At 34.8% G+C, this 25,488-nt stretch overlaps 1 protein-coding gene across 11 annotated transcripts in view; it reads left to right on the top strand.

The window, feature by feature from the left end:
- Positions 1 to 25,488, top strand: part of slc15a1b (solute carrier family 15 member 1b) — a 38,623-nt gene that overhangs the window by 3,630 nt on the left and 9,505 nt on the right. For 5 of the 11 annotated variants that reach the window (XM_073953403.1, XM_073953404.1, XM_073953406.1 and 2 more), the window contains 16 exons: positions 687 to 810; positions 1,020 to 1,051; positions 3,321 to 3,405; positions 3,740 to 3,881; positions 6,712 to 6,831; positions 7,109 to 7,208; positions 9,861 to 9,951; positions 10,052 to 10,135; positions 10,241 to 10,323; positions 13,685 to 13,771; positions 13,882 to 13,971; positions 14,076 to 14,120; positions 14,219 to 14,251; positions 18,016 to 18,104; positions 18,419 to 18,500; positions 22,578 to 22,697. In XM_073953403.1, the coding sequence (XP_073809504.1) occupies positions 804 to 810; positions 1,020 to 1,051; positions 3,321 to 3,405; positions 3,740 to 3,881; positions 6,712 to 6,831; positions 7,109 to 7,208; positions 9,861 to 9,951; positions 10,052 to 10,135; positions 10,241 to 10,323; positions 13,685 to 13,771; positions 13,882 to 13,971; positions 14,076 to 14,120; positions 14,219 to 14,251; positions 18,016 to 18,104; positions 18,419 to 18,500; positions 22,578 to 22,697 (1,290 nt within the window). In that variant the 5' untranslated portion in view covers positions 687 to 803. 11 annotated transcript variants of the gene reach the window in all.

Genomic DNA, 25,488 nt, shown 5'->3' with positions numbered 1-25,488 from the left:
AATTGCTTTCTTATTTCATTGGTGAAATGAACACTAATGGTGGTGTAAATCTTTAAATAGCCTACAGAGTATTTAAAATAAATGTAAAGTAAATAAAAATAACAATAACATGTGACTTTATTTGAAGATAATAGATGGAAAAACTTTTAAGTGCTATCTGAAATTTTCTTGTAAAATGAGCGTTTTTCTCAGGCTCTTGTGTGTATGTTTGGTATTTTAACTTTTATAGCAAAGAATATGATTTTTTCTTGTCCTTTAAGGTAAAATAACTGAACATAAACATATGAGTCATTCATTCCTTTATTTATTTATATGTATATTTATTTATTGTAAAACAAAGGCGTTTAGCACTTTTTATAAATTATATATTTTAATTTTTTGGAATGTTGAGAAAACGACTGTATTAATTACTCATTAACTTCCGTATCTTATTGCAAGGCTAAAAGTTCCTGACATTTGATTTGCTGTATAAATCGATATGTATGCCATAAATAACTAAACTGCTCCTCAATTACCTCCTCCCACCTGTACACACACACACACATACACATTCAAACACACAGTCACACTAATCACAGTTGCAAATGCTGTCATAAAAATCGACGTCAAGCTCATCTGAACCCATTGGTGTCCAAGGATACATTTTATTGTCCAAAGTCTATATAAGTGTTGCCTGTCTCCCTCAGAGTACAGCTACGTCTGTCCTGGCTAGTGTGTGTATGTGTGTGTGAGTGAGTGTGTCTCTACATTAAAGGATATTATCACCAGTGGACCAGAAAACAGTCTCAGTCGGAGGAGTCACCATGGCAGGTCAGTAAACATGATGTTTATTGGCACCTGAGCAAATGCAACAAAATAATCATCATTTTGACTGTAAACTTCTGTGCTTGTAAATGTGAAATGATTGTAAAGAGAGACTAAGTGTGTGTTGTTTGCTAAGTTTGTGTATTAATGTGGCATAGTGATGAAAAATGACTTAACTCGAGTGGAATAAAGATTTGTGTGTATTACTTTTGCAGACAAAGAGGGACACAAGCAGAAGAAGGAAAGGGTGAGACCTGTAGAAACTGATCAGTGATGCTTTTATATATACAGTTGAAGTCAGAATTATTAGCCCCCTTTTGATTTTTTTTTTCTTTTTTTAATATTTCCCAAATGATGTTTGACAGAGCAAGGAAATTTTCACAGTATGTCTGATAATATTTTTTCATCTAGAAAAAGTCTTATTTGTTTTATTTTGGCTAGAATAAAAGCAGTTTTGATTTTTTTTTAAACTATTTTTGGGACAATATTATTAGGCCCTTCAAGCTATTTGCCTAATTACCCTAACCTGCCTAGTTCACCTTATTAACCTAGTTAAGCCTTTAAATGTCACTTTAAGCTGTATAGAAGTGTCTTGAAAAATATCAAGTAACATTTTATTTACTGTCATCATGGCAAAGATAAAATAAATCAGTTATTAGAAATAGTTTTTTAAAACTATTATGCTTAGAAATGTGCTTAAACAATCTTCCCTCCATTAAACAGAAATTGGGGGAAAAAACAAACAGGGGCGCTAATAATTCAGGGGGCTAATAATTCTGACTTCAACTGTATATACAAAGCAAGAAAAATTTCACAGTATGTCTGGTAATATTGTTTTCTTCTAGAAAAAGTATTTTGTTTTATTTTGGCTAGAATAAAAGCCGTTTTTAATTTATTATGAACCATTTTCGACTATACAAACCAGGTGTTGAAAAAATCTCTCTGTTGAATGGAAATTGAGAAAAAAAATTAAACAGGAGGTCTAATAATTCAGGGGAGCTAATAATTCTGACTTCAACAGTATATACTTACAAAAATGTACTGTAATTCTACAAAAGAGCATGTAGTTACCACAGCTTAATCACACTTTATTGCATTATCCATAGTGTAACTATGATATTCATTTAGTAATCTGTGGTTATACAAATGGTTTTCAATATACCATAAAACAGTTACTATACACTGTAAAACCCCATAAGTTAACTCAAACTGTTTGAGGAAACTGATTGGGGTAAGCCATTTAAGACCATATGAAACCGATAATAAGGGTTTAATAATATTAATAACAATAATAATTAATAGTAGAGTAATTTCTGAAGTGACTTTGGAGACTGGAGTAATAAAGCTGAAAATTCATCTTTAAAATCACTGGAATAAATTGTTAAATTAAATTATGAACTAGTTGTGAACAGTTATTTTATGTAGTGTAAAATATAATATATATATATAGTTATATTTTACAACGTGTACTGTATTTTTGATCAAATAAATGCAGCCTTGATGAGCAGGATAAGTGTATTTTAAAACGTTTGACTGGTAGTGTATACGTATATTTTTGTTTATTTTGAGTCATATACACATAATATTAGTGTTGATATTATAAATCATTTACAGTACTAGTAACTTAAACATTTCAAGTTCAGTTAATACAACAAATTAAGTCCAACAAACTATATAGCTACTTAAATGGTTTTGTTTTGTTTCTAGCATTAGAGTCAACAAATAAAACAGAATTAACTGATTCATAACTTATTCGATTTGAGTTCTGCTTAATATAATTAGTTTATGAGTTGCCATAACTCTTATTTATTAAGTCAAAGTAAAAATCACAAGTTAAACTACTCTGTAATACCCAATAAGTTAACGTAACTCAAATCGTTTCAGGAAACCAATTGAAACAAACAATTTACCAAACCATTTAAGTTCAAAAACTAATCCTAATGAGTACTGTGAACTTAATCCATTTGAGTTAATGAAGCAATTTGAGCACATTAAAACCCAATAAATGGAGAGAACTCAATCCAACTGAGTACTGTTAAAGCCAATCAAGTAAGGCAACTCAAACCGTTTGAGGAAACCGATTGCTACAAACCATTTGAATTAAAAATGAAAACATATGAGCACTGTGAACTTACTCCATTTAAGTTGAAGTGATGAGGTAATTAACTCATGACCTTTAACACTGAGTTCAAAACTCTTTTCAAATGAGTATAATTAACTTTCTATAAATTTTGAGTTAACTACACTAATTTTTTTATTTGATAAAGTTGACTGCTGGGTTTTACAGTGTAACTTATTTCATTTAGTACGGTTTTACTATAAAAAATCCATAGATCATTTTTCTTATCAGTATGTTCTTGATTCAACAATATTTGTATTGTCAATTTATAAAAACATTATAAATTATTGTCATCACATAGTAAAACACAACTGGTTTTCCCTAGGACATGATATCAGAAAATATTATTCAAAATAAAAGGTATTTATTAATTCTGATTCATTTTGCTTTATTATAGGCAAGTTGCTTTGGATATCCTGTCAGTATATTTTTCATTGTGGTGAATGAGTTCTGTGAGCGATTCTCCTACTATGGCATGAAAGGTAAGTCTAAACATTTTGACTTGTTCATACGCTGTAAAAAAAAAAGTCTTGGTTGCCTTAAATGTTTAAGCTGAATCAAATTAACTTTAAAAGTCCATTGAACTTATATTATGTTAAACTGACTTTAAACAGTTTGCGTAACTAATAAAATTAAGTTAGAACATGATTAACTTTTACCGTTTAATAAGTTACAGTGATCTAAAAACATTTGCTGCCAGAACTAATTGATAGACTAATTTTTTACAGTGTACTCTCACACAAATCTCTTATTAATTCTTCTATTTCCTTCTATTCTCATTCTTCTTGTGTTTTTTGTTCTGTTTGTGTCGTGCAGCGGTGCTGGTCCTGTACTTCAAGTATTTCATTGGTTGGGATGATGACCTGTCCACCACCATCTACCACACGTTTGTGGCTCTCTGCTACCTTACACCCATCATGGGAGCCATTATTGCGGACTCGTGGCTGGGAAAGTTCAAGTGAGTCTGTGGACAATTCAGATTACTAGTCGCTTTTAAGTACACTTAACTTGACTCCTTTGTAAAGGGAATCTCTTCCTAAAATATTAAGAAAATTATATCAGTGACATGTTTTGTACTTTTTTTTTCTCTGTGTGAGGATTAATCAAAAGCGACAGTAAAACTATTATAAAAGTGACAAACATTTTATTTCACATAAATGCAGTTCTTTTGAAATTTGCATATATCAAAGAATACTGCATAAAAACCAAATAAAAATCGTATAAATAATATAAAGAAATACTATACTGTTTATAATACTATACTTAACAATATTTTACAATGTCCTATACTGTTTATAATACAACAATTCAGCATACTAATAAAACATATTGCTGCTGTCACGGGAATACAGTACGTTTCAAAAATAGAAACTCTTAAACATTAATGCAACATGTCACAGTATTGCAGTTTTTATTTAATTTGGATCAAATAAATGAGAATAAAAAAACTTCATTTTAAATTCTTGTAAAATCTGCAGTTAACAGATTTTAAAATCAAGTAGACTAAGCTAATTCATTCATTCATTTTCTTTTCGGCTTAGTCCCTTTATTAATCTGGGGTTGCCACAGCAGAATGAACCGCCAACTTATGCCCAACTTATGACAGTTGGGTTTTAGGGGCCAGGTTGAGTGCCACGCCTCCTTTTTAAAATCGCACTGAACTCGAAATGACATGAATTTGCGACTAAACTGACAAAACGTAAAATACTTACGCTTCCTTGTGAGATCAGACTATTTAAAACACATTGTGGCATAAATAACAAGTCTTATTTAAATAACAAAAATATCTACAAAGCATATTATTGCATTTAAAATCGCTATTATTATTGATTTTTGACATTCAACAAAATGTGTAGCATTTCCATTTTAATGAGACAAGATTATTTTTGTGTCATATGTACAGTTGAAGTCAGAATTATTAGCCCCCCTGTTTATTTTTTCCCCAATTTCTGTTTAATGGAGAGAAGAATTTTTTCAGCACATTTCTAAACATAGTAGTTTGAATAACTCATTTCTGATAACTAATTTATTTTATCTTTGCCATGATGATAGTAAATAATATTTGACTAGATATTTTTCAAGACACTTCTATACAGCTTAAAGTGACACTTAAAGGCCTAACTAGTTTAATTAGGTTAACTAGGCAGGGTAGAGTAATTAGGCAAGTTATTGTATAATGATGGTTTGTTCTATAGACTACCGAAAAATATATAGGAGAAGAGGCTAACAATTCTTACCTTAAAATGGGTTTTTAAAAATTAAAAACTGCTTTTATTCTAGCTGAAATAAAAGTATTAAAACTTTCTTCAGAAGAAAATAATTTATTAAACATACTGTGAAAATTTCCTCGCTCGGTTAAACATCATTTGGAAAATTTTTGAAAAAGAAAAACAAAATCTTATTATAATTCTGACTTCAACTGTCATGTCATATATATTTATATCAATGGTAAAAAATAAATACATGTTTCTGCCTTTATATTTTAAACAATGTTTGAGTAAATTAAAATAATATTTTATTATTGTTATTCAGTTTAACAAATATATGTGTGTATAAATAAAACAACATACTTATTCTTATAAAATATTATATGATATTTTTCATATGATGATATTTTGATGATTTGTCGATACTTTTTTTAGAATTGTTGAAGGTGATGTAATTCTGCAACAGTGGGCTTTACATGGTTAAACAAGATATGATTTAATGTATGATTACTAAATGAAAAGCATGATTAATATCTGAAAAACTTTGACAAAGCTCATTCTGAAAACGTAGTCCCGCGGATGTTTCTGGAGACCACAAATTATGTAGCCTGAGGTATGTATGGCTGCATTTAAATTTGAAGCAAACGCTACGGGGCGGTATGACACCGTTTCTTTTGGCGCTTACCGGCTGACCATGTGGAGGGCTTTCCCGCTGCAACCAGTTAGCAGCAGTTAGCTCGTTGTGTACGTCAGCGGACTTTAGACGCAGAGAAGTTGACCATTATGACCAGATTCGAGTTCGGGAACAGCGGTTCCAGAAATCAGGTAAGGCAAAAACAGAATACAAAAAATTAAATGTGAACAGCAGGGTGAGAATGTGGTAAAATCTGAAAACATGGTAAAAATCAGACAAGGGCTTTTCTTTTTCTGCATGGCTTTTGTAAACTGTCGGTTGCGTTTAGGGAAAGTAAGTGGGTGGGCGGGTCAATTGGTAAAATTGCTGGAGTTTAGGGAAGGACGAGGATGGGTCAGTTGATTGGCCGGTCACCCAGTCAGTCATTTAGTTGGTCAACAGCGGCCTCTGGTGGGTTTATGCAAGAACAGCGCGGGTGTGAATGGCACTCGCCAGAGACATTTGAGATACGAAAAAGTGCTTGGGTTCTCTCTCGGATTCCCCAAAACAAAAACTGCAAAAATATGTACCACCAGTCTCCAGAAACGTCCACGGGACTACGTTTTCAGAATGAGCCTGGGTTGCAACAACAATATCCAAACTGTATTACGTTTAACTTTTTACTTAGAAACAAGACAAACACTGTTTTGATGTGTTGCTGTTTGTTCAGACTATTTATTTAAAATAAGCTGAAGCAACACATTTCTTGGGTTTTTTTAGGGAAAACTTAATAGCTTTATGTTGAATCTACTTCAAAGTGAACTTAATTCCTTCATGTTGTCCCAATCGATTGTGTGGAAACCAGATTTTTTTAAAGTGAATGTTGACATTAGATCTGATTTTTAGTCGATATTGTGACTGATTGTGACTGATATTCATATGTTCATCTTCATCTTCTCATTCCACAGGACTATCGTGTATCTGTCTATAGTGTACACCATTGGTCAGGTGATCATGGCTATCAGTGCCATCCATGACATCACAGATGCTAACAGAGACGGCAAGCCTGACAACAAGACCTTACACATGTGAGTTACTGGACCACTTGCTAATTATAACTTCTTTTTTTTTTTTTACTAAATTTGCTGCTTAGAAAAAAGAAAAGAAAAGTAAAGTGTAAAGAAAGTAATGTGAATGTATGTGTTGTTATTTTTGCTTTTTTTAAGATTGAGATAGGATGAATATTGTATAAAACTACTTTTAAGAGTAACTTGAGCCAACTCTGGTGAAATGGCTGTTCAGTACTGTCAAGTGCCCATTAAGACCTTATCACAGTCAATCAGAGTTTCTTCTCTTTTATTTTAGATCCTTGTCGATGTTGGGGCTCATCTTGATTGCTTTGGGAACAGGAGGAATTAAACCCTGTGTGGCAGCATTTGGAGGAGATCAGTTTGAAGATCACCAGGCATGTGGACACACACACTCACACACACACATTATGTTTCCATAGACATAATTATTCTTTTTCCTGCGCAGATTTATACTGTGTATCCTGTCCTTTTCCTATAACACCACCCTTAGAATAGAAAGTTAAAATGAACTTAAAATGAAAGTTTTTTACATTTTCAAAAGACTTTATTCTGAATGACTTTAGCTCAGTGAGCTGATTTACTAATTCTCAGCTACTAAGTCAAAAATCACAGGTATGACTATAATTGCCTGTAAATCAGCTGTTATCAGTTCAAGGTTAGGTTTCTGATTCTGAGCATCTGAGATTAACAAATACTGATACTGGACTGATTTGCAGTCAAAGACTAGAGGTCAAAGTATCGTATGTGTTGTCAAGTGTTGATACAGAATACTATATTATGAGCTATGTGGAGATTTCTGTTAGGGTAAATATACTTTAGTAAAAAAGGAAAAGTGTTATTCACAAGTAGGCCCACCATATTTAAAATTACTGTACTTTTAAAGTTAAAGTCAGCGTGAACTGGAAGTTGCTGAGACTTTTATTTCTGAATGTTGATGCACTTCCTAATGAAGCTGAATACTGAGTAGAGGCTGGGGTTTTCTTTTTGCATGTCATTCAAGAGGTTAAAATGTTATGGCTGAAGCGGTAACACTTTCTGATAACTACACTCCATGAATCATTTATTAAGCATTAGCATCTAGTGAATTCATTATCTGTTAAGCATTAACATGAATAGACGTTAATAAGCAGTTTATAACTGCAGCTGCAAATGCTCTATTCTTGACTTACAACCACATTTATAATGTGCTTAAAAATTGTACTTCCATATCTTGTTTTTTTTTTTTTATTATTCCATTAGGTATCATCATTTACAAACCATTTTTATTTAAGAGTAGTTCTGTAACTCATACTAAATGATCTTAAAAAAACACCAACTATTCTTAAATAACTGCTTTGTATATAATGCAATACTTCATTAATACAAAAATGAATCATTAACAAGATATGAAAGTACAATTATTAAGCACATTATAAAGGTGGTTATAAGTCAAGAAAACAGCATTTGTAGCTGCAGTAATAATCTGCTTATACAAAATCTACAGGGTGGGCCATTTATATGGATACACCTTAATAAACTTATTGGGAATTTCACAAGATAAACAATGGTGTGCTTGGATTTAAACGTAACTTTTTTTATTTCATGAGTTATTTACAAGCCCCCTTACATATACTAATGTGCCACAAACAGGACATTAGTATCACCAACCATTCCCATTTTAAGGTGTATCCATATAAATTGCCCACCCTGTAGAGTTAATGCTTAACAGATAATGAATTCACTATTTGCTAATGCTCAATAAATGGTTCATGTGTAGTTTGTTATAAAGTGTTACCAACGTTTTTCCACCAGTGGGTTAACTTAAAACTAGGGCTGCACAATATATTGTTTCTGCATCGATATTGCAATGTGCAAATCCAAAATATTCACATCGCAAGATGTACAATGTTAAAACAAACAACAAAAATCAGTCCAAGGCACTCAAAAGATGTGGAAAATTTAAAAAGCCCCTGGTCACTGTTTCCCTGATGAAGTCAGTTCTTTGCTAAAACGCATAGTTTTTTTTTTAAAAGGATTAGCCATGTATATATAGAATAAAGGCTTTTTAATTTTTCTTTTACCTTTTTCGGTGCCTTGGACTGATTTTTGTTGTTTGTTTTGATGAATCCCTTACCCAGAGAGCACCGACAACATATTTGAGCTACCCCTGAACGCTTTTTGTTAGTTTTTTGGTTTATGTACAATGTTAAGTTATCATTAAAGTTGACCAGGAGAAGCAGTTCAGAACAAATAAGAATTGTGTAGTTATTGCAGAGTTTAACCAAAATGGAGTGAAAGTTTTTTATTTGCACATTTTTAAGAGTTAATTTACTCAGGCACAAAAAGTGTTACTGTTAATAACTTTAATAAAATGTTTAATGTAACTTTAATAAAAAATAATTTTATTGAATTATTTATACAATAAAGACTTTTGCAGGTTTTTTTTTTTTTTTTTTTTTTTTTTACAGTTGATTATTCAAATCCTGTACCCGAACAATATTTGACTGCCCCAAAAACCGTTAAACACTGTTTATTTCACTTTTATCTTTGCCTTTTTGTATTTGCTTGTAATTTGTTACTTTCTATGTACGATATTTTACAATATTTACATCAGAAAAACAAACTATCATAATGTTGGATTTTTCCAATATCATGCAGCACTAGTTAAACCTTTCTAGTATACAAAATTCAGAAATGATGGCAAAAAATATTTGGCAGAACATCCCGTCCGAACATTTGTTTGATTAATAATGATAATATTCATGTGTCTAATTGTGTCAAATTACATTTTATAACTTATCAAAAAAATGACCATTATTATAATTGTAATTAAAAAACACAATATTACTGCTTGAATTGCATTTTAATCGGATGTCTAATTGTGTCAAATGACATTTTATAACCTAAAAAACCTAATTATTATTGTAAAAACAAATAATCACAATATTTCTGTTTTACTTGCATTTTTTATTCATTTTTAAATAGAAAATGAAAACAAAAACATCATATTTGGTGTGACATTAACAATAAATGTAATTCTATTCCAGGAAAAACAAAGAAGCACTTTCTTTTCCATCTTCTATCTGTCCATCAATGCTGGCAGTCTGCTCTCCACTCTCATCACACCCATCCTGAGATGTAAGAACTGCTCCAATCACCACATCACCGTTGAGATTATAACTAAACACTCTTTTGAACAATCTACCTTGTGTTTGTTTGTGTTCATTACGATCTTCAGCCCAGGAATGTGGCATCTACGCAAAGCAGAGCTGTTATCCTCTGGCGTTTGGCGTTCCTGCAGCGCTCATGGTGGTTGCCCTCAGTAAGTTACAGCAGTTTGCTTTTATTTTGATGTGTGCAATGCTCCTTCTGACCACTCGATGGCAGTCTCGATGATGCTGAGCTTTGCTTTGTTTTCTGTCTGCAGTTGTGTTCGTCATAGGACACAAAATGTATATCATGGAGTCTCCAAAGGGCAACATCCTGCTGCAAGTCATTAACTGCATTGGAGTAAGTAACTAACAACATCACATATTACTTGGAGATACAATTATACAGTGTACATTGCATTTTGCTTTAATAGATCCTACATTTACATTTACTTTTGTCCAAAAAGTGACTTATAATTGATGAAGATGAAAATGAAAAGGCAATACACACAAGAAGAGCTAACTATACAAAGGAACCATTAGTGCTCAGAGCATTAAATACTAGTATGGGGTTCCATTTGTGCCAAAATTTCCATGCCTGCATTCTGCTTTGTACTTTACATTTGTCTTTGTCTACTCTCATTGCCCGCATGTTTAGGAAATTCAGCATTGTTGACGTACACGTCATCCTTTTAACATGACAGTATAAACAACAGCATAGACCACAGTAAGAATTACAGTATAAACGACAGCATAGACGACGGTTAGGATGAAAGAACAGACGACAATAGGGAAGACAGCATAAACAACTGTAAGGATGACAGTAAAGATGAATAGACAACAGATCAGATGACAGAATACCACATAGAATATGACAGTACATAACCTGACAGGACGACAGATTAAGACGACATCAATAGACAACATGTACGTCAACAATGCAGATATTACTAAACATGCGGCAATGAGAGTAGACAAAGACAAATGTGGAGTACAAAGCAGAAAGCGGGCATGGGAATTTTGGCACAAATAGAACCCCATATACTAGAGGTAGGGGTGGAAGTGTTTTTTTTTAGAGATAGAGAATAGTTTTGTACAAGATGTTTGTCAAGTCCACTGACCTGTGTGAAGCACACTTTATAAATGCGCAATTTATGTGATTGTAAGAAAATGTCTGGTCCTACAACTACCTCCAATCAAAGTGTAATGTACAAATATCATTATGATAATGATGTCAGAGACTACACAGTGGAAGCTAAACATTAAGTCAGTGGGAGATTGCAGATATGAAAATTCATGTACAGTTGAAAAAGTGACATATTTCCCCTGAAGAAGAGGTTTTTTTTTTTAGATTTTCCACCCTTGTGTGTTGTTGGGGATGTTTTTATTCACTCTGGGGTGATTTTGTGTCTTAATTTGGTCTTAACTTATTCTGTGTTTCAGCTACTAGAATGATTTTTGGTGACTAATCCTATTTTGACATATTTTGTGAAAATGCTTTGAGTTTTAAAAAACTCAACGATACACTCTGAGCAAATTTACTATCCTTTTGTTATGTTCAAGATGAAAACATCCACTTAAACTGCTGTAAAATGCATCGTATCATTATTTTTTTTTGCATAAATCTGTTAGTCAGTCCTGATCAAAACTGTTAAATTACAGGATTTTAACTTTTTAATTGCCAAATTCACAATAATTCATGATGTCACTGATTTTTGAAAAAAAATCACCAAAACCAATGTAAAATGTAGTTGTGGACTGGAATATTTTTACCATTTATCTTGGACATGTGAAAAACATTGTCTTTGATGCATTGTTTTTGATTAATTTTCTTTTTTTTCCCCTCTCTAATTTACTGGCTATTTTTGCCCCATTGTCTTCCATTTTAACCACATTGTTTTGATTACAAAACCAAGACACCGTTTTTGATTGTTGATCTTTTTGCCTGTTAGGAAGAAGTCAAATTTGTAATTTTTACTGTTGATTATCAATTGGCACCATTAACCCTTTAGATAGGCCTGTGCTTACTTTCTGGATTTTATATGGAGTATAACAGCAAATTAAAGTGCATGTACGCGTGTTTAAGTGTGTGAGAGTGGCCCATACACTCTTACCGCGATGAGCAAATAAAACAAAGACTGTGTATTTATGCACCAACAATTGTTGTTATGATGATCACCAACAGTAAATTAGAGAGAAAAAAGGAAAATCTAACAATGCATCAAAGCCAATGTTGTTACTAATCATTCACATGTCTAAGACTGTGATGAAACAGTCCACAATTACTTTTTATATTGAAAATACGTCATTTTGTGTGTTTTTTCACCAAATCAGCGACATTGTTTATGAATTTGACAATTAAAGAGTAAAATTACTGTAATTTTCTAAACATTTTTTTTGATCAGGACTGAGGTTGATTAACAGATTTATGCAAAAACAAATGGGAAAAAAAAATATCTGATGCATTTTTACAGCAGTTTAATTCTGTGGATGTTTTCATCCTGAACATAACAAAAGGGTAGTAACTGTGCACAAGGGTTGAACAATAAGTTTTAAAATGAATTTCTTTTATCTTTGCTATGGTGGCAGTACGTAATATTTTCCAAGATACTAGTATTCAGCTTCAAGTGCAATTGAATGCAGTGTTTCCCAACCATGTTACTGTAGGCACACCAACAGTATTGACCTTATTCTAAAATGCGGAAGTGCGCCTGTTTTCGCGATTGTCTTAGAACTTCCGATTTAGTCACCTATGGGAGAAATGACTAGGAATAATAAACGGCAGAAAATGGCCAAACTACTTGCTCAACAAACAAATGTTTGCATGACTACACAGACCAAGTAGCATAATATAATAAGAAAATTTTAAATTGCAACATCAAGCAGCGTAACGAGCAGTTGTTAACGTCAAAAAATGAATGGAAGTGAATGTGACCGGAAGTCGCGAGACAAAAATATTCAAATGGCAGCGCCCGCTCAACAGCTGAGAATAAGGTGAATATATTTTGGATGTCTCCCTAATCTCACCCATTAACCTCAGGTTTTGTAGTCTATTCTTTTTAATAGGAAGAGGTTGAAAATGTGTACTGTTGGTGTGTCTTCAGAAAAATCGTTGGGAAACACTATTTTAATAACACTAATTTTTTTTTATTCCTGCCAAACTCAAAGTAACTAAAATAAGGAAAAAGTTAAGAAACAATACTGTGAAATTGCTCTGTTTAATATGGAAAATATTTTCTAAAGTAGTAAATGGCTTATGATGGTGTCCTTAACTCTTTTCGTGTGTTGTTTGCTCAAAAAAGAGATCTTTGCTGCCACTTATTTAAAATGAGCTGAAACAACACAATTCCTGATAATGTTTTGGGACAACTTAATTATTTTATGTTCAGTCCACTTAAAATGGTTAAGTTAACTTAATCGATTTGTGTTGTGACAATATGAAGGATTTGTGTGACACCCTGCATTGGTTACACTGTCAAAAATACTGATTTCCATGCAATTGATTTGAAGGAATTAAGTTAACTTTAGGTGGATTATACATATAAAAAATTAAGTTGTCACAATAAATACCCCTCAGCGATTGTTTTGTTTCAGCTCACAAGTAGTTTGAACAAACAGTAAACATAATTTTTTTTCAATGCGCAGTGTATTCAGCATTGAGTAACATGGGGACGCCTCATCCAATTTTTATTAAATGACTGTTGTTGTTTTCTCTTCTGCAGTTCGCGCTTAATAACCGTTTCAGACATCGCGGTAAACAGTACCCAAAAAGAGAGCACTGGATGGACTGGGCAGAAGAGAAATATGATGTGAGTTACATGTAAATATAACCTGTGATATGCACTTCAGAATACAAGAAGGTGTTCGCAAACACACACTGGCATAATGTGAAACAATCTAAATGTCTGTCTGTTTGCAGAAACTGCTGATTGCACAGGTGAAGATGGTGGTGAAGGTGCTGTTCCTCTACATCCCTCTGCCAATGTTCTGGGCTTTATTTGACCAGCAGGTCAGTGTTCTACTTTAGTGATGCTTCAAATGCTATTCTCTATATGTGTTTCTACCAAACATTCAGGCCTGATGGTGAATGTGAGCTGTGTTGTTTTTTTTCAGGGCTCCCGTTGGACTATTCAAGCCACCACCATGGACGGTAACTTTGTACGTTCAGAAACTCTTTTACTAGCTTTGACATTTGCATATATTAGTAATAGTGCCATTTATGTGTTACTTAATATTCTCTCTCTCTCTCCTCATAGGGAGGGTTTGTAATTCAGCCAGATCAGATGCAGGTAGGGCTGATTTGTTTGCTGTCGTTTGTTTTGTGTGTCTGTACTTGTATCATTCCAGCATAAATAAAGATATAGTTCACTCAAAATTGAACATCATCCTTCACTCACCCTTCACTTGATCTAAATCTGTTTGAGTTGTTTTTTTTTCTGTTAGACACAAATTAAGATATTTTGAAAAATGCTTGAAACCTATAGCCATTGACATGCAGGGTATTTGTTTTTAATACTATGGAAGTCAATAGCCGCGTTTCCACTATCGCGCCTAAAGCGAGCGAGCCAGGGCGAGCCAAGGCCAGTGGGGTTTCCACTGTCACTTCCGGGGCCTAATCGGGCCAAAGCGGGGCTTTCTTGGGGCCAGCGGCCGGCCTTTTTCGGCTCGCCGAATACCTTGGGCCAAGGAGGGCCAGCTGGGGCTTCGGGGCAGAGTGAAAGGAGAGGCGGGCAGTTTTCTGATCGCACATGAGTACATGCGCCAAACAAATAAATATAGGGAAAATAAGGGAAATAAAACATCTAGCCTTATAGTCTGGGGTCTTTTTGCGTATGATCACCCTTATGTTTCCCTTTTAAATGTAAGGCTGCTGCATAAAATAATAAAGTAGTTTTAATTTATAGTGACGTTTTTTGCTGCGTCCTCCTTTATGTCTCAATAACGCATAATAATCTTTACACCATATTAAAGACACAGCAGACAGTAAAGTTTTTCGAGAGTTTTTTTCAAGTTTAAAATGTTTGTTTTGTGTGCGTTTAGATTTGTATTTGTATGTGTGTGAGACCGGGCAAGAGCGCTCCCTTCACAGCTCTGTTATGCCGGTTATATCTGTTATGCTTTTTTCTTTCTTTATTTTAGAGATAATACACAATATAAATACAACAGAAAGACATAAAACTTAACAAATTACGTGCCCACTTTCGTAGACTTTAAACAATATATTGTCATATCTTGATAAAATAGCCTAAGCTATATTGAAATATAATTTAAAGAATTACAAATATCGGATATATATAAAATCACATTAAATAAATTAACCAATATAAAATAAACAAAAGCTAGCTATAACAATGTAGGTAGCCTATATACAATACATAAATCAAACCGTTTTAAAGCCACATATAGCCTAACTTTCATTTTACAAAGACCTTTCTAAAAAAAGATTTTCGATATTTTCTAAAAACTAAACACCGGAGAAGGTTTGAAATATTTATATAAAGTAAATATTTATATAAGTAAATATTTATAAAGTATTTGGATACGATGATATTAATCAAATCGCCAAACAGAGCATTATTTGGGTGAGTGAAAGCAGAATCTAGCCTATACCTTTTTTTCTGTTACTCAGTCGCAGCGCTCACTGCTTTAAACGCATCGGGGGAAAGTCCAAACACAAAATGTGTTCCATATCCTCAAACAACTGTTTATGTTTTTATATGACGTGGTTAAATTTATAAATGAAACTTTAAATGAAGAGCTTTAGTGAATAGCCAACAAATATGGCTATATTTTATTAGGCTACTCGCTCTTGTGCTGAAAACTTAACACGACTTCTATCAAAACGAGGATGTTATAAAATACATGCCATATCGAGTTATAAAGGAGAATTTCTGTGGCTTTATATTATGGATGGCTGCGCTCTCTGTGTTGGATCCCTGCGTTAGTGGCGAGAGCACTCGATGCACAATGCCAACAGTCAGTCAGCGAGTAAACAATGAATGTAATGAATGGAAATACACAGGTCTGAGCGTATAGAGATTTCATGTACTGCTGTACAGTAACGTTTCGGTTGTCTTCATTTTAATGGTTTCGTTTCGTACTGATTCTTTGGTCTGCTTTATCTGCCTGTCCTCATTCCCGCTGAAGTGGGCGGGTTGTGTGACGTTTGATTCGGGGACGTTCTGGGGGCGGTGTTTGCGTGACGCGCTGTGAGCTACTAGCCTGACAGTGGAAACACGACATGATTTCAGCCTCATTTCTCAACCTTCCGGGCTATTGGCCCGGCCCGGCCCGATTAAAGCCCTGGCTCGCACTGACCCGATAGTGGAAATGCGGCTAATGGTTACAGGTTTTTAACTTTCTTCAAAATATCCTTTTTTGTGTTTAATAGAAGAAAGAAAGGCATAAAGGTTTGGGACCACTTGAGGAAGAGTAAGAAATATGTAAATGTTCAGTTTGGGGGGAACTATCCCTTTAGCAGTTTTCTTTTTATTTATTTTCCATAAAGTTAAATGTGTGTTTAGTGATGTTTAATGTTTAGTATCTTCTATTATTTATGTTTTCAAATTTCAAGAAATGTTTCTTGAGCACCAAGTCAGTGTTTTAATGTAATTTATTTACATTTTAAAATATTTAAAAAACAGAAAACTATAAATAAATGAAATTATTGCTGTTTTACTGTATTTTAGACTATTAAACACAGCATTGGTGAGCAAAACAGACTAACTTAAAGTGATAGATCATCCAAAATTGAAAATTCTGTCATCATTTCACTTGATTTTTTTTTTTTTTTTTAGACACAAACAAAGATATTTTGAAGAATGATGGAAACCTGTAACCATTGACTTTTATAGTATTTGGTTTTAATAATACGGAAGTCAATGTTTTCAGGATTCTTCAATATATGTTCTATTTACCTTCTTTTATCATGTACTCACCTCTTCACTTTTTCCAAAGCCAAACCACTGACATTAGTATTTGTTTTTAACACTATGGAAGTCAATGGCTACAGTTTTTTTTTGCCTTCTTCAAAGTACTGTATCTTCTTTCGTGTTTAGCAGAAAAAAAAACTCATAAAGGTTTGGAACCACTTGAGGGAGAGTAAATAGTGAGTAAATGTTCAGTTTTGGGTGAACTATCCCTTTAGCAGTTGTAATTATCTGAATGATATGTGATGACAATGTAACTATATAATGTTGAATTTGTTTTGTGTTGTTTAATGTTTAATCTCTATTATTATTTATGTTTTCAAACTTCAAGAAATGTTTTTTGAGCACCAAGTCAGAGTTTTAATGTTATTTAATAACATTTTTTGAAATCTATATAGAAAATTAGTAATATATCAAAATATTACTGTTTTACTGTATTTTAGACCATTAAATACAGCATTGGTGAGCAAAACAGACTGACTTGAAGTCATAGTTCACCCAAAATTGAAAATTCTGTCATCATTTACTCACACCTTCACTTGTTCCAAACATATTACTTATACTTGAGTTTCCTTCTTCTGTTGAACACAAAAGAAGATGTTTTGAGGAACGTAGGTAGCTAGCAACCATTGACTTCCATAGTAATTTGTGTTCCTATTAGTGCCAGGAACTATCATTCTTCAAAATATTTTCTTTTGTGTTCAACAGAAAGAAAAAAAAAACTATAAGGGAAAGTACATGATGAGGTCATTTTCATGTTTAGGTGAACTATCTCTTTAAAAAACATTAATTGCATTTTAAAATATACATAAATATAAAATTTTACTGCAAGATAGAATATTATATTCAAATATGACTCTTTTACTGTATTTTTAATAACTCAATAGATTGGTGAGCAAAAGTGCCTTATTAAAATCATTCATTTCAATGTATAATACATAAAAAGCCTGAAAACTTCCCTTTAATTGTAATAATATTTCACAGTATTTCTGTTTTCACTGTATTTCTGATCACTAAATGCAGCTTTTTGCAGTTTTTTTTAAAGCCTCTTGACCGGTATTGAAAATGAAGGGCATTTGTCTTCATGCACATGTCATGATGTCATCATTTGTGTTCTGCTGCAGATCGTGAACCCTATACTGATTGTGATTATGGTGCCAATCATGGACTCTGCAATTTACCCCCTCATCAAGCTGTGCCGCATTAACTTCACGTAAGTCCTGCAAGAGAAACAGGTCTTAAAAGGGCATTTCACTTAAAAATGCTTTCAATTAAAACTTTTATAAATTTCTTTCTTCTGTTGAACACAAACAAGATATTCTGAAGAATGATAGAGAAAAAACAACCATTGACATTCATTCAATGGCTGTTTTTCCCCAACATTCTTCAGAATATCTTGTTTGTGTTGGAGGATGAGTAAATGATGGCAGATTTGTTACTTTTGGGTGAACTGCTTCTTTTAAAGTGTCCTTTGTGGTTTTGAATGATGGCATGTGAATGAGATTGTATGTGTTTGTTGTTTTGCAGGCCCCTGCGGAAGATGACTGTCGGTATGGTTTTGGCAGCCTTAGCATTTGTGGCTGCTGCTCTTTTGCAGCTTCAAATCGACGTGAGTAGCACAAATGATGCGAACCCAGCTGATATTTTGCTGCTTTTTTGCTTTTAAATTGTAAACTAAATTGGTATGAGTAAATTGGAAAGTAGTGTGTGTTTGTGTGTGTGTGTGTGTGTGTAATTGCGAGGGTGTATGTGTGTTTCCCAGCACTGGGTTGCGGCTGGAATGGCATCCGCTGCGTAAAACATATGCTGGAATAGTTGGCGGTTCATTCCGCTGTGGCAACCCCTAATAATAAGGGTCTAAGCCAAAGGAAAGTGAATAAATAGTAAATTGTGATTTTGGTATTTTTGGTCATAATGGAACTGTAAGTGGGTCCCAATTAAGAGGCTCCATACTTTGTGTTGTTTTTATCAGACGGTCTGAAAACTATACAGTATTTACAACAGGTCTAAATATGTTCACCTACGTCCATTTATTAAGGACAACCCCTGCTGAAATCACATCTTCGTTTTATTTTTTTTAATATTTTAAAGACTTTTCTATCATTGGATAATTTTCATATTAAAAGTATTTTCTCAAAGAGAAAAAATGAATGGTGCTGTTGACGGATATTTCCTCTAAATAGTGTGGAGGAACTAGGAATGTCAGTAGGGTATATGGAGAGCTATTGTTTCTTCCCATACTATTAAACTTTGGTTAATTTGACTTTTTTCTATTTTATGCGGTTCCTTTTACAGCATCAGTGTTGTAATGTAATTACAATACAATCAGTTCAATAGACTTTGGCATCCTTTTAGTTGCTTAAAACTTAAGCTAAAAACAAGACAAAAAGTCATTTACTCGCACGCGTCCGTCAGGATCGGTAGGCTAAAGCCTGGTTTATATTTCTGTGTCAAGTGACTGGCGTAACCCACGGCGCATGCAACGCCCATAGCTGTGCATTTACGCCCCATTCACACGGGGCTTCAGCATCAACGCTTGACTGATGGCGTGTCTGAAGTTGAGGCTGAAACGATCGTCATAGAAGCATCAGCCAATGAAATTCAGTCAGCAATAGGCCACTGTCTAGATGGTGTATTTGCATACAGCGATCTGATTGGCTGACGCTTCCGTCAGCGCTTGAAAAGTTGAGCTAGTCCCAACTTCTGCAGCGAGCAACGCCTCAGAAGCGGCACTGACGGATCCACAATGCAGTTCGGCAACGCCTGACGTCACCCATTCAAAGTGAATGGGAAGCGTTGACACTGACGCCCTGTGTGAATGGGGCGTTATACTTCTGCGCGCTGTCTCTGTTGGTCTGCATCACAATTCCGAAACGCTAGTTGGCAGTGAGGTGTTAATGTTCCTCTGTGTCGAGTTTCTTCGCTGCTGTTTTTACTTTTCCTGAACACTTCCTGAATGTACTAGTGGCTTAAACTCGCTCATTTTGAGGCAGAAACCGGCGGACGTTCAACAGCTTTAACTATGAGGTAAACACAAAACAAAACTTTCCATCCGGAGCTCCTTCACGGGACTATACACTTGTAAACAATCACCCCATTGGGCTCGCGCCATTCGCGCGGCTCTCGGTCCCGCCCAGACTCGTCAGCGCTACCAAGCCGACCAATCACAGAACTTGCGCTACACATTGTTGCGACGTGTATTTAGATTTTTTGGTAGGTGCACGTCAGCAACGCTGACGGCCACAGCGAAGGGCTATGCGTCAACGCCGTACCATACGCGTGCGTTTGACGCAGAAGTATAAATCAGCCTTTATGCAGAAGATCCAATGAATATACTGGGGTAAAATAAATGTTCATATTTAAAAGACATGGGGGAAATGTAATTTAATGCAGTGCTTCTTGTACAATCTGAGACCCACTTTATATCAGATGTCACTCAGCTAGTGGAGATCACTGATTTTTAAAGAAAACAGACCTTAAATGCGCCGATTTTGTAATGACATACAGTTCACCGGAAGCGCTTAACACAGGTTACCGACAAATTGAAAGTCCTTCTGCATACTTTCGCATATACCCTATTTGTATGCAAAAACCCACAAGCGAGTTAGCATTTTAGCACTTCCAGTTCTATTGTCGTAGAGTCAATGAGTTTTTTAAATGAATTTTAGTTAAATCGATCAAATAAGGCCTGCATTAAACTTAAACAAAAGATACTTTTATGCCTTATTCTGCATCATAAAACACACCAGTTACACTCTCCTCAAGGTTTTTTAAGCTGTTAGATTTCTTAAAAAATACAGTTGCTGCTAGTAAGTTGCTATATGGGACTACAGGCGTATTCTGAGACATTAAATAATCGGGATCTTGTACTCATATTGAGTCACGCCTGAAATGAATCCTACCCCTGACTTAAAGCTAATTTTATTCAACCAGCAAGTTTTTATTGTTGTTGTTGATTGGAAATGACACAAGCTTCTCCCAAAACTCCCAAAGATGATGTGCATCATTGTAGAAAGAAATATTTCCCAGCTTTTATTGACATCTGAACAAAAAAAAAACTTTTAAGTCAGAATTTTATAAGGATTTTAATAATTTTGGGCTTGATTGTAAATAACAACCTTAATAAATTGTTAATGGTTGGTGATATTAACATACTGTTTGTGGCATATTAGTATATTTGAGGGGGCAAACTTTTCAAGATGGGTGGTGACCATGGTGGCCATTTTGAAGTCGGCCATCTTGGATCCAACTTTTGTTTTTTTTTAATAGGAAGTGGGTCATTTGACACATTAAACTTATTGGGAATTTCACAAGAAAAACAATGGTTTGCTTGGTTTTAACACAACTTTATTCTTTCATGAGATATTTACAAGTTTCGAAGCAGTTATAAAACGTGTTCAATGTGCTGCCCATTGTGTTGGATTGTCAATGCTATCCTCTTCTCCCACTCTTCACACACTGATAGCAACACCACAGGAGAAATGCCGTCAAAGGATTTCAGTATCCATAGTTTCAGGTGCTGCACATCTTGTATCTTTACATCATGGACAATTGCCTTCAGATGACCCCAAATATAAAAGTCTAAGGGGGTCAGATCGGGAAACCTTAGGGGCCATTTTACTGGTCCACGACGACCAATCCACTTTTTTAAGGAAACTGTTCATCTAGGAATGATCGGACCTGACACCCATAATGTGGTGGTGCACCATCTTGATGCAAAAACTCAGGGAATGTGCCAGCTTCAGTGCATAAAGAGAGAAACACATCATCAATTTCAAATATCCAGTGGCCTTGAGGTTTCCATTGATGAAGAATGGCCCCACTATCTTTGTTGTCTATGGTGTGAAGATACAAGATGTGCAGCACCTGAAACTACGGATACTGGAAGCCTGTGCTGGCATTTCTCCTGCGGTGTTGCTATCAGTGTATGAAGAGTGGGAGAAGAGGGTTGCATTGACAATCCAACACAAAGGGCAGCACATTGAACAAATTTTATAAGTGGTCAGAAACTTGTAAATAACTGATGAAAGATGATGATATGTTTAAACCAAGCACACTATTGCTTTTCTTGTGAAATTCCCAATAAGTTTGATGTGTCACATGACCCTCTTCCTATTGAAAAAATAAAAGTTGGATCCAAGATGGCCGACTTCAAAAAGGCCACCATGCTCACCACTCAACTTGAAAAATTTTCCCCCTCACATATAATAATGTGCCACAAACAGGACGTTAATATCACCAACCATTCCCATTTTATTGATGTATATCCATATAAATGGCCCACCCTGTAGTATGGATTAAAAATACATCTACAGTGTCAATCCTTATTATGGACTATGTATCCAAAATAAACTGGAGATGTAATTGGGAGCATGGTGGTGGTCTGTTTATAGCCTAAAGCTTAGCTTTTTAGTGCTTGCACCTGTATTTAGGATTCAAATATAACGAAAGCTTCATTGATTTATGCAGATGATCTTAATGGAAAAATTGTTCAAGAACTAATTATTTGCAATAATCTAAAGGCCTATGGAAAAAATGCTATGGTGAATGAGGATTTTATCAAGAAAAGCAGTGTGATGCTTCCTGAAACCTGATTGGCCTATAAAGTGACGAATAATTCGTCGTCTCAATTGGAATGCTGAGAGGATAAACTGGATTTCTGACATGTCTGTCTTGTGTCCAACAGGAAACGATGCCCAAGTTCCCATCAACCTCTCAAACCCAGTTGAAGTTCCTGAACGTTGAGAGCACATCATTGCCTGTTGTGGTGGAGGGACAAGATCAATTCATGGTTCCTGGATTCAATGTAAGTTCACAAATGTTAATACAGTATATGTGTACAATGGAACATCATTGTTCAAAAGAGACAAAAACTAATTTAGTTTAAATAATGTCAGAAATTAGTTTATACAACACAGGCTCATCCAGAAAATGTAATCCTATATACATTTCTAAAGATCACGAATTATGTAGCCAGAAGTACGTACAGCTGCATTTCGTCCTTAAAACAAATGCTACGGGGCAATGTGATGCCGTTCCTTTTCGTGGTTACCAGCTGACTGCTTACCTCTGTATGGACGGCTTTCCCACTGTTAGTTTGTTTGGTAGCTAGCCATGTACGACGGGGTTCAAGTCTTGTGAAGAATCAACCCTAGCCCCGCGGAGGTTTCTGGAGACCGCAATTTACGTGGCCAGAGGTACGTATGGCTGCATTTAATTTTTTCAAGCGAACGATACGGGGTGGTGTGATGATGCTCCACTTCGCGCTTGCCGGCTGATGGCTTTACCACCGGAACCAGTTTGTCCGGTTAACTCGTCGTGTTACGTCGGTGGAGCGGAGGCTCAGAGGGGAGCCAGCCAAGGCGATGACCGGGTTAGAGTCCGGGGAAGAGCGCTTCCAGAAATCAGGTAAGACAAAAAACAGAATCCAAAAAATAAAGAGAATGAGTTCATAATGGTGGGAGAATGTGGTGAAATCCGAAAACGCGATCAAAATCACACGAGAGCTTTTTCTTGAGTTTAGGGAATTAGGAAGAGGAGGGTGGGTCGGCAGATTGGCCGGCCGCCCAGTTAATTGCTTTGTCGTTCAGTCAGTCGGACAGACGGTCAATCGACAGCGGCCTGCGGTGGCTTTACGCAAGAACAACAAGGGTGGCAACGGCGCTCGAGGATTTGCGAAAACAAAAACTGCACAAATACGTACCTCCCTGGATGTATTTCGCGGTCTCCAGAATCATCCGCAGGGCTACGTTTCCAGAATGAGCCTGGGTTGTGAAGAATGGTTCCAGAAAGCGGGTAAAACAAAAACAGAAGCCAAGAAATAAAATAAACAAGTAAATAACTGGGTGAGAATGTAGATTTTTACCTGAGTAAAAATTAGGCGAGGGTTTTTCTTTTTCTGGATTGCTTTTTAAAACTGTTGGTTGGGTTTAGGGTTGGCAGATCAATCAGTGCTTTTGAAAACACTATTGGTTATGTTTAGGGAAGGAGGAACGTGGATCAATCGGTTGGTTTGTCAGTAAGTCGGTCATTCAGTTGACAGCGGCCTCTGGTGGATTTACACAAGAACAGCAGGTGGGAATGGCAGTCGCGAGAGAAATTTGAGATCTCAAAAAGCATACACAGCGGCCTCTGGTGAATTTGCGAAAACAAAAACTGCTAAAAACTTACCTCCTGGGACATATTTGGTGCTCCAGAAATGTATATAGCGGTATGTTTTGAATATGAGCCTGGGTTGAGTTTATGTGTGGCTCCATGGGCATTTTTGATAGCATGGACTTTTAGAAAACTCTAATACTCTAGTAATTTCATTTCCACTATCTCTTAAATGATGTATTATGAATGTTAAGTGGTTAAGATAAAACTTTAAACAGTTCATATTAAACAAGCATTCAAATTCATGACAAATCAGAATATTAAAGTGATTTCCGAGGATCATGTGACACTGAAAACATTTGCTTTTACCATTGCAGGAATAAATGACATTATTAAATATGTTAAAATAAAAAAAGCAGTTGTTTTGAATTATTACAAAATTAGAGTTTTGCTATATTTTTTGATAATATATATATGACGTCTTGGTAAGCAGTATATTTCTATAGCATTATGTTGCAATAAAACACTAAATGATTCTGACTGATCCCAATTGTTTTATTATTATTATTGTCTATATATCAAGAGAAAACGTCTTAGTCTGGGGTGCGTTTCCTAAACAACGACGTAACTTGCGGCTGAACTATCATAGTATGATGCATGGTTTTGGAAAATAACTACAGTAAGTAGTGACAAGTGTTTCCCAAGCCCCAAATCTTTCCCAAATCTCTGTCGTGGATCCATCGCTTTAATCACGTTAGTTATAAAATAAAACGCCCATAATGATGCTCTAAACATCGTGGGGTAACAACTTCTTTAGAGAAGAACCTCATAGTTTCTTTCTGCAAATTATATTGTTTCACACGCACACGCATTTCAATTAAATTCCAATATTAGATTTGGTAAAAACATGCACTCACTTTCCATATTAACTGAAATATATGTAAATGGCACATAGGGCCTATGTTTGCTTTACTAATATTATTGAGAAGTTAAGCATTACATATTCTATTCTAAAACATAAAATCACTTACAAAAGCTAACACATATTCTTATCTCATATATAAATCATGTAAGTAAATAAATAAATAATGAGGGGATTTATTATAAAATGAAATGTAATATTTATTATTTATTACACATGAAAATATAATACTTTGATAATAATATAAATAATATTGATGATGATGATGATTATAATTATTATTATTAAGTAGGATATTGTTTACTTATTTTTTATTTTTTGAAAAGTCTACTTTTACAACTTGAAAAATGTAAACCACTGCAGAAAGTTCTAACCAGCAGGCTCATGTCATATACAGTACAGATACTTAATTAATAACCTACTATAAATTAAAAGAATTAACGTATGCTTTTTGTTTTCACAAGCTTTGGAGACGTAGAGAAATTCCGCTCTTAAATAACAGGTCGCCTATAGCTTTCGCCATGAGCCACGGCTGTGTTCAAAATGATATGAATGTTTTCAAAGTGCACTGCGAAGGGAG

The sequence above is a fragment of the Danio rerio genome, chromosome 6, assembly GCF_049306965.1.
Source record: "Danio rerio strain Tuebingen ecotype United States chromosome 6, GRCz12tu, whole genome shotgun sequence".
In the NCBI taxonomy this organism is placed as follows: domain Eukaryota; kingdom Metazoa; phylum Chordata; class Actinopteri; order Cypriniformes; family Danionidae; genus Danio; species Danio rerio.
This window is presented reverse-complemented; position numbering and strand designations above follow the sequence as displayed.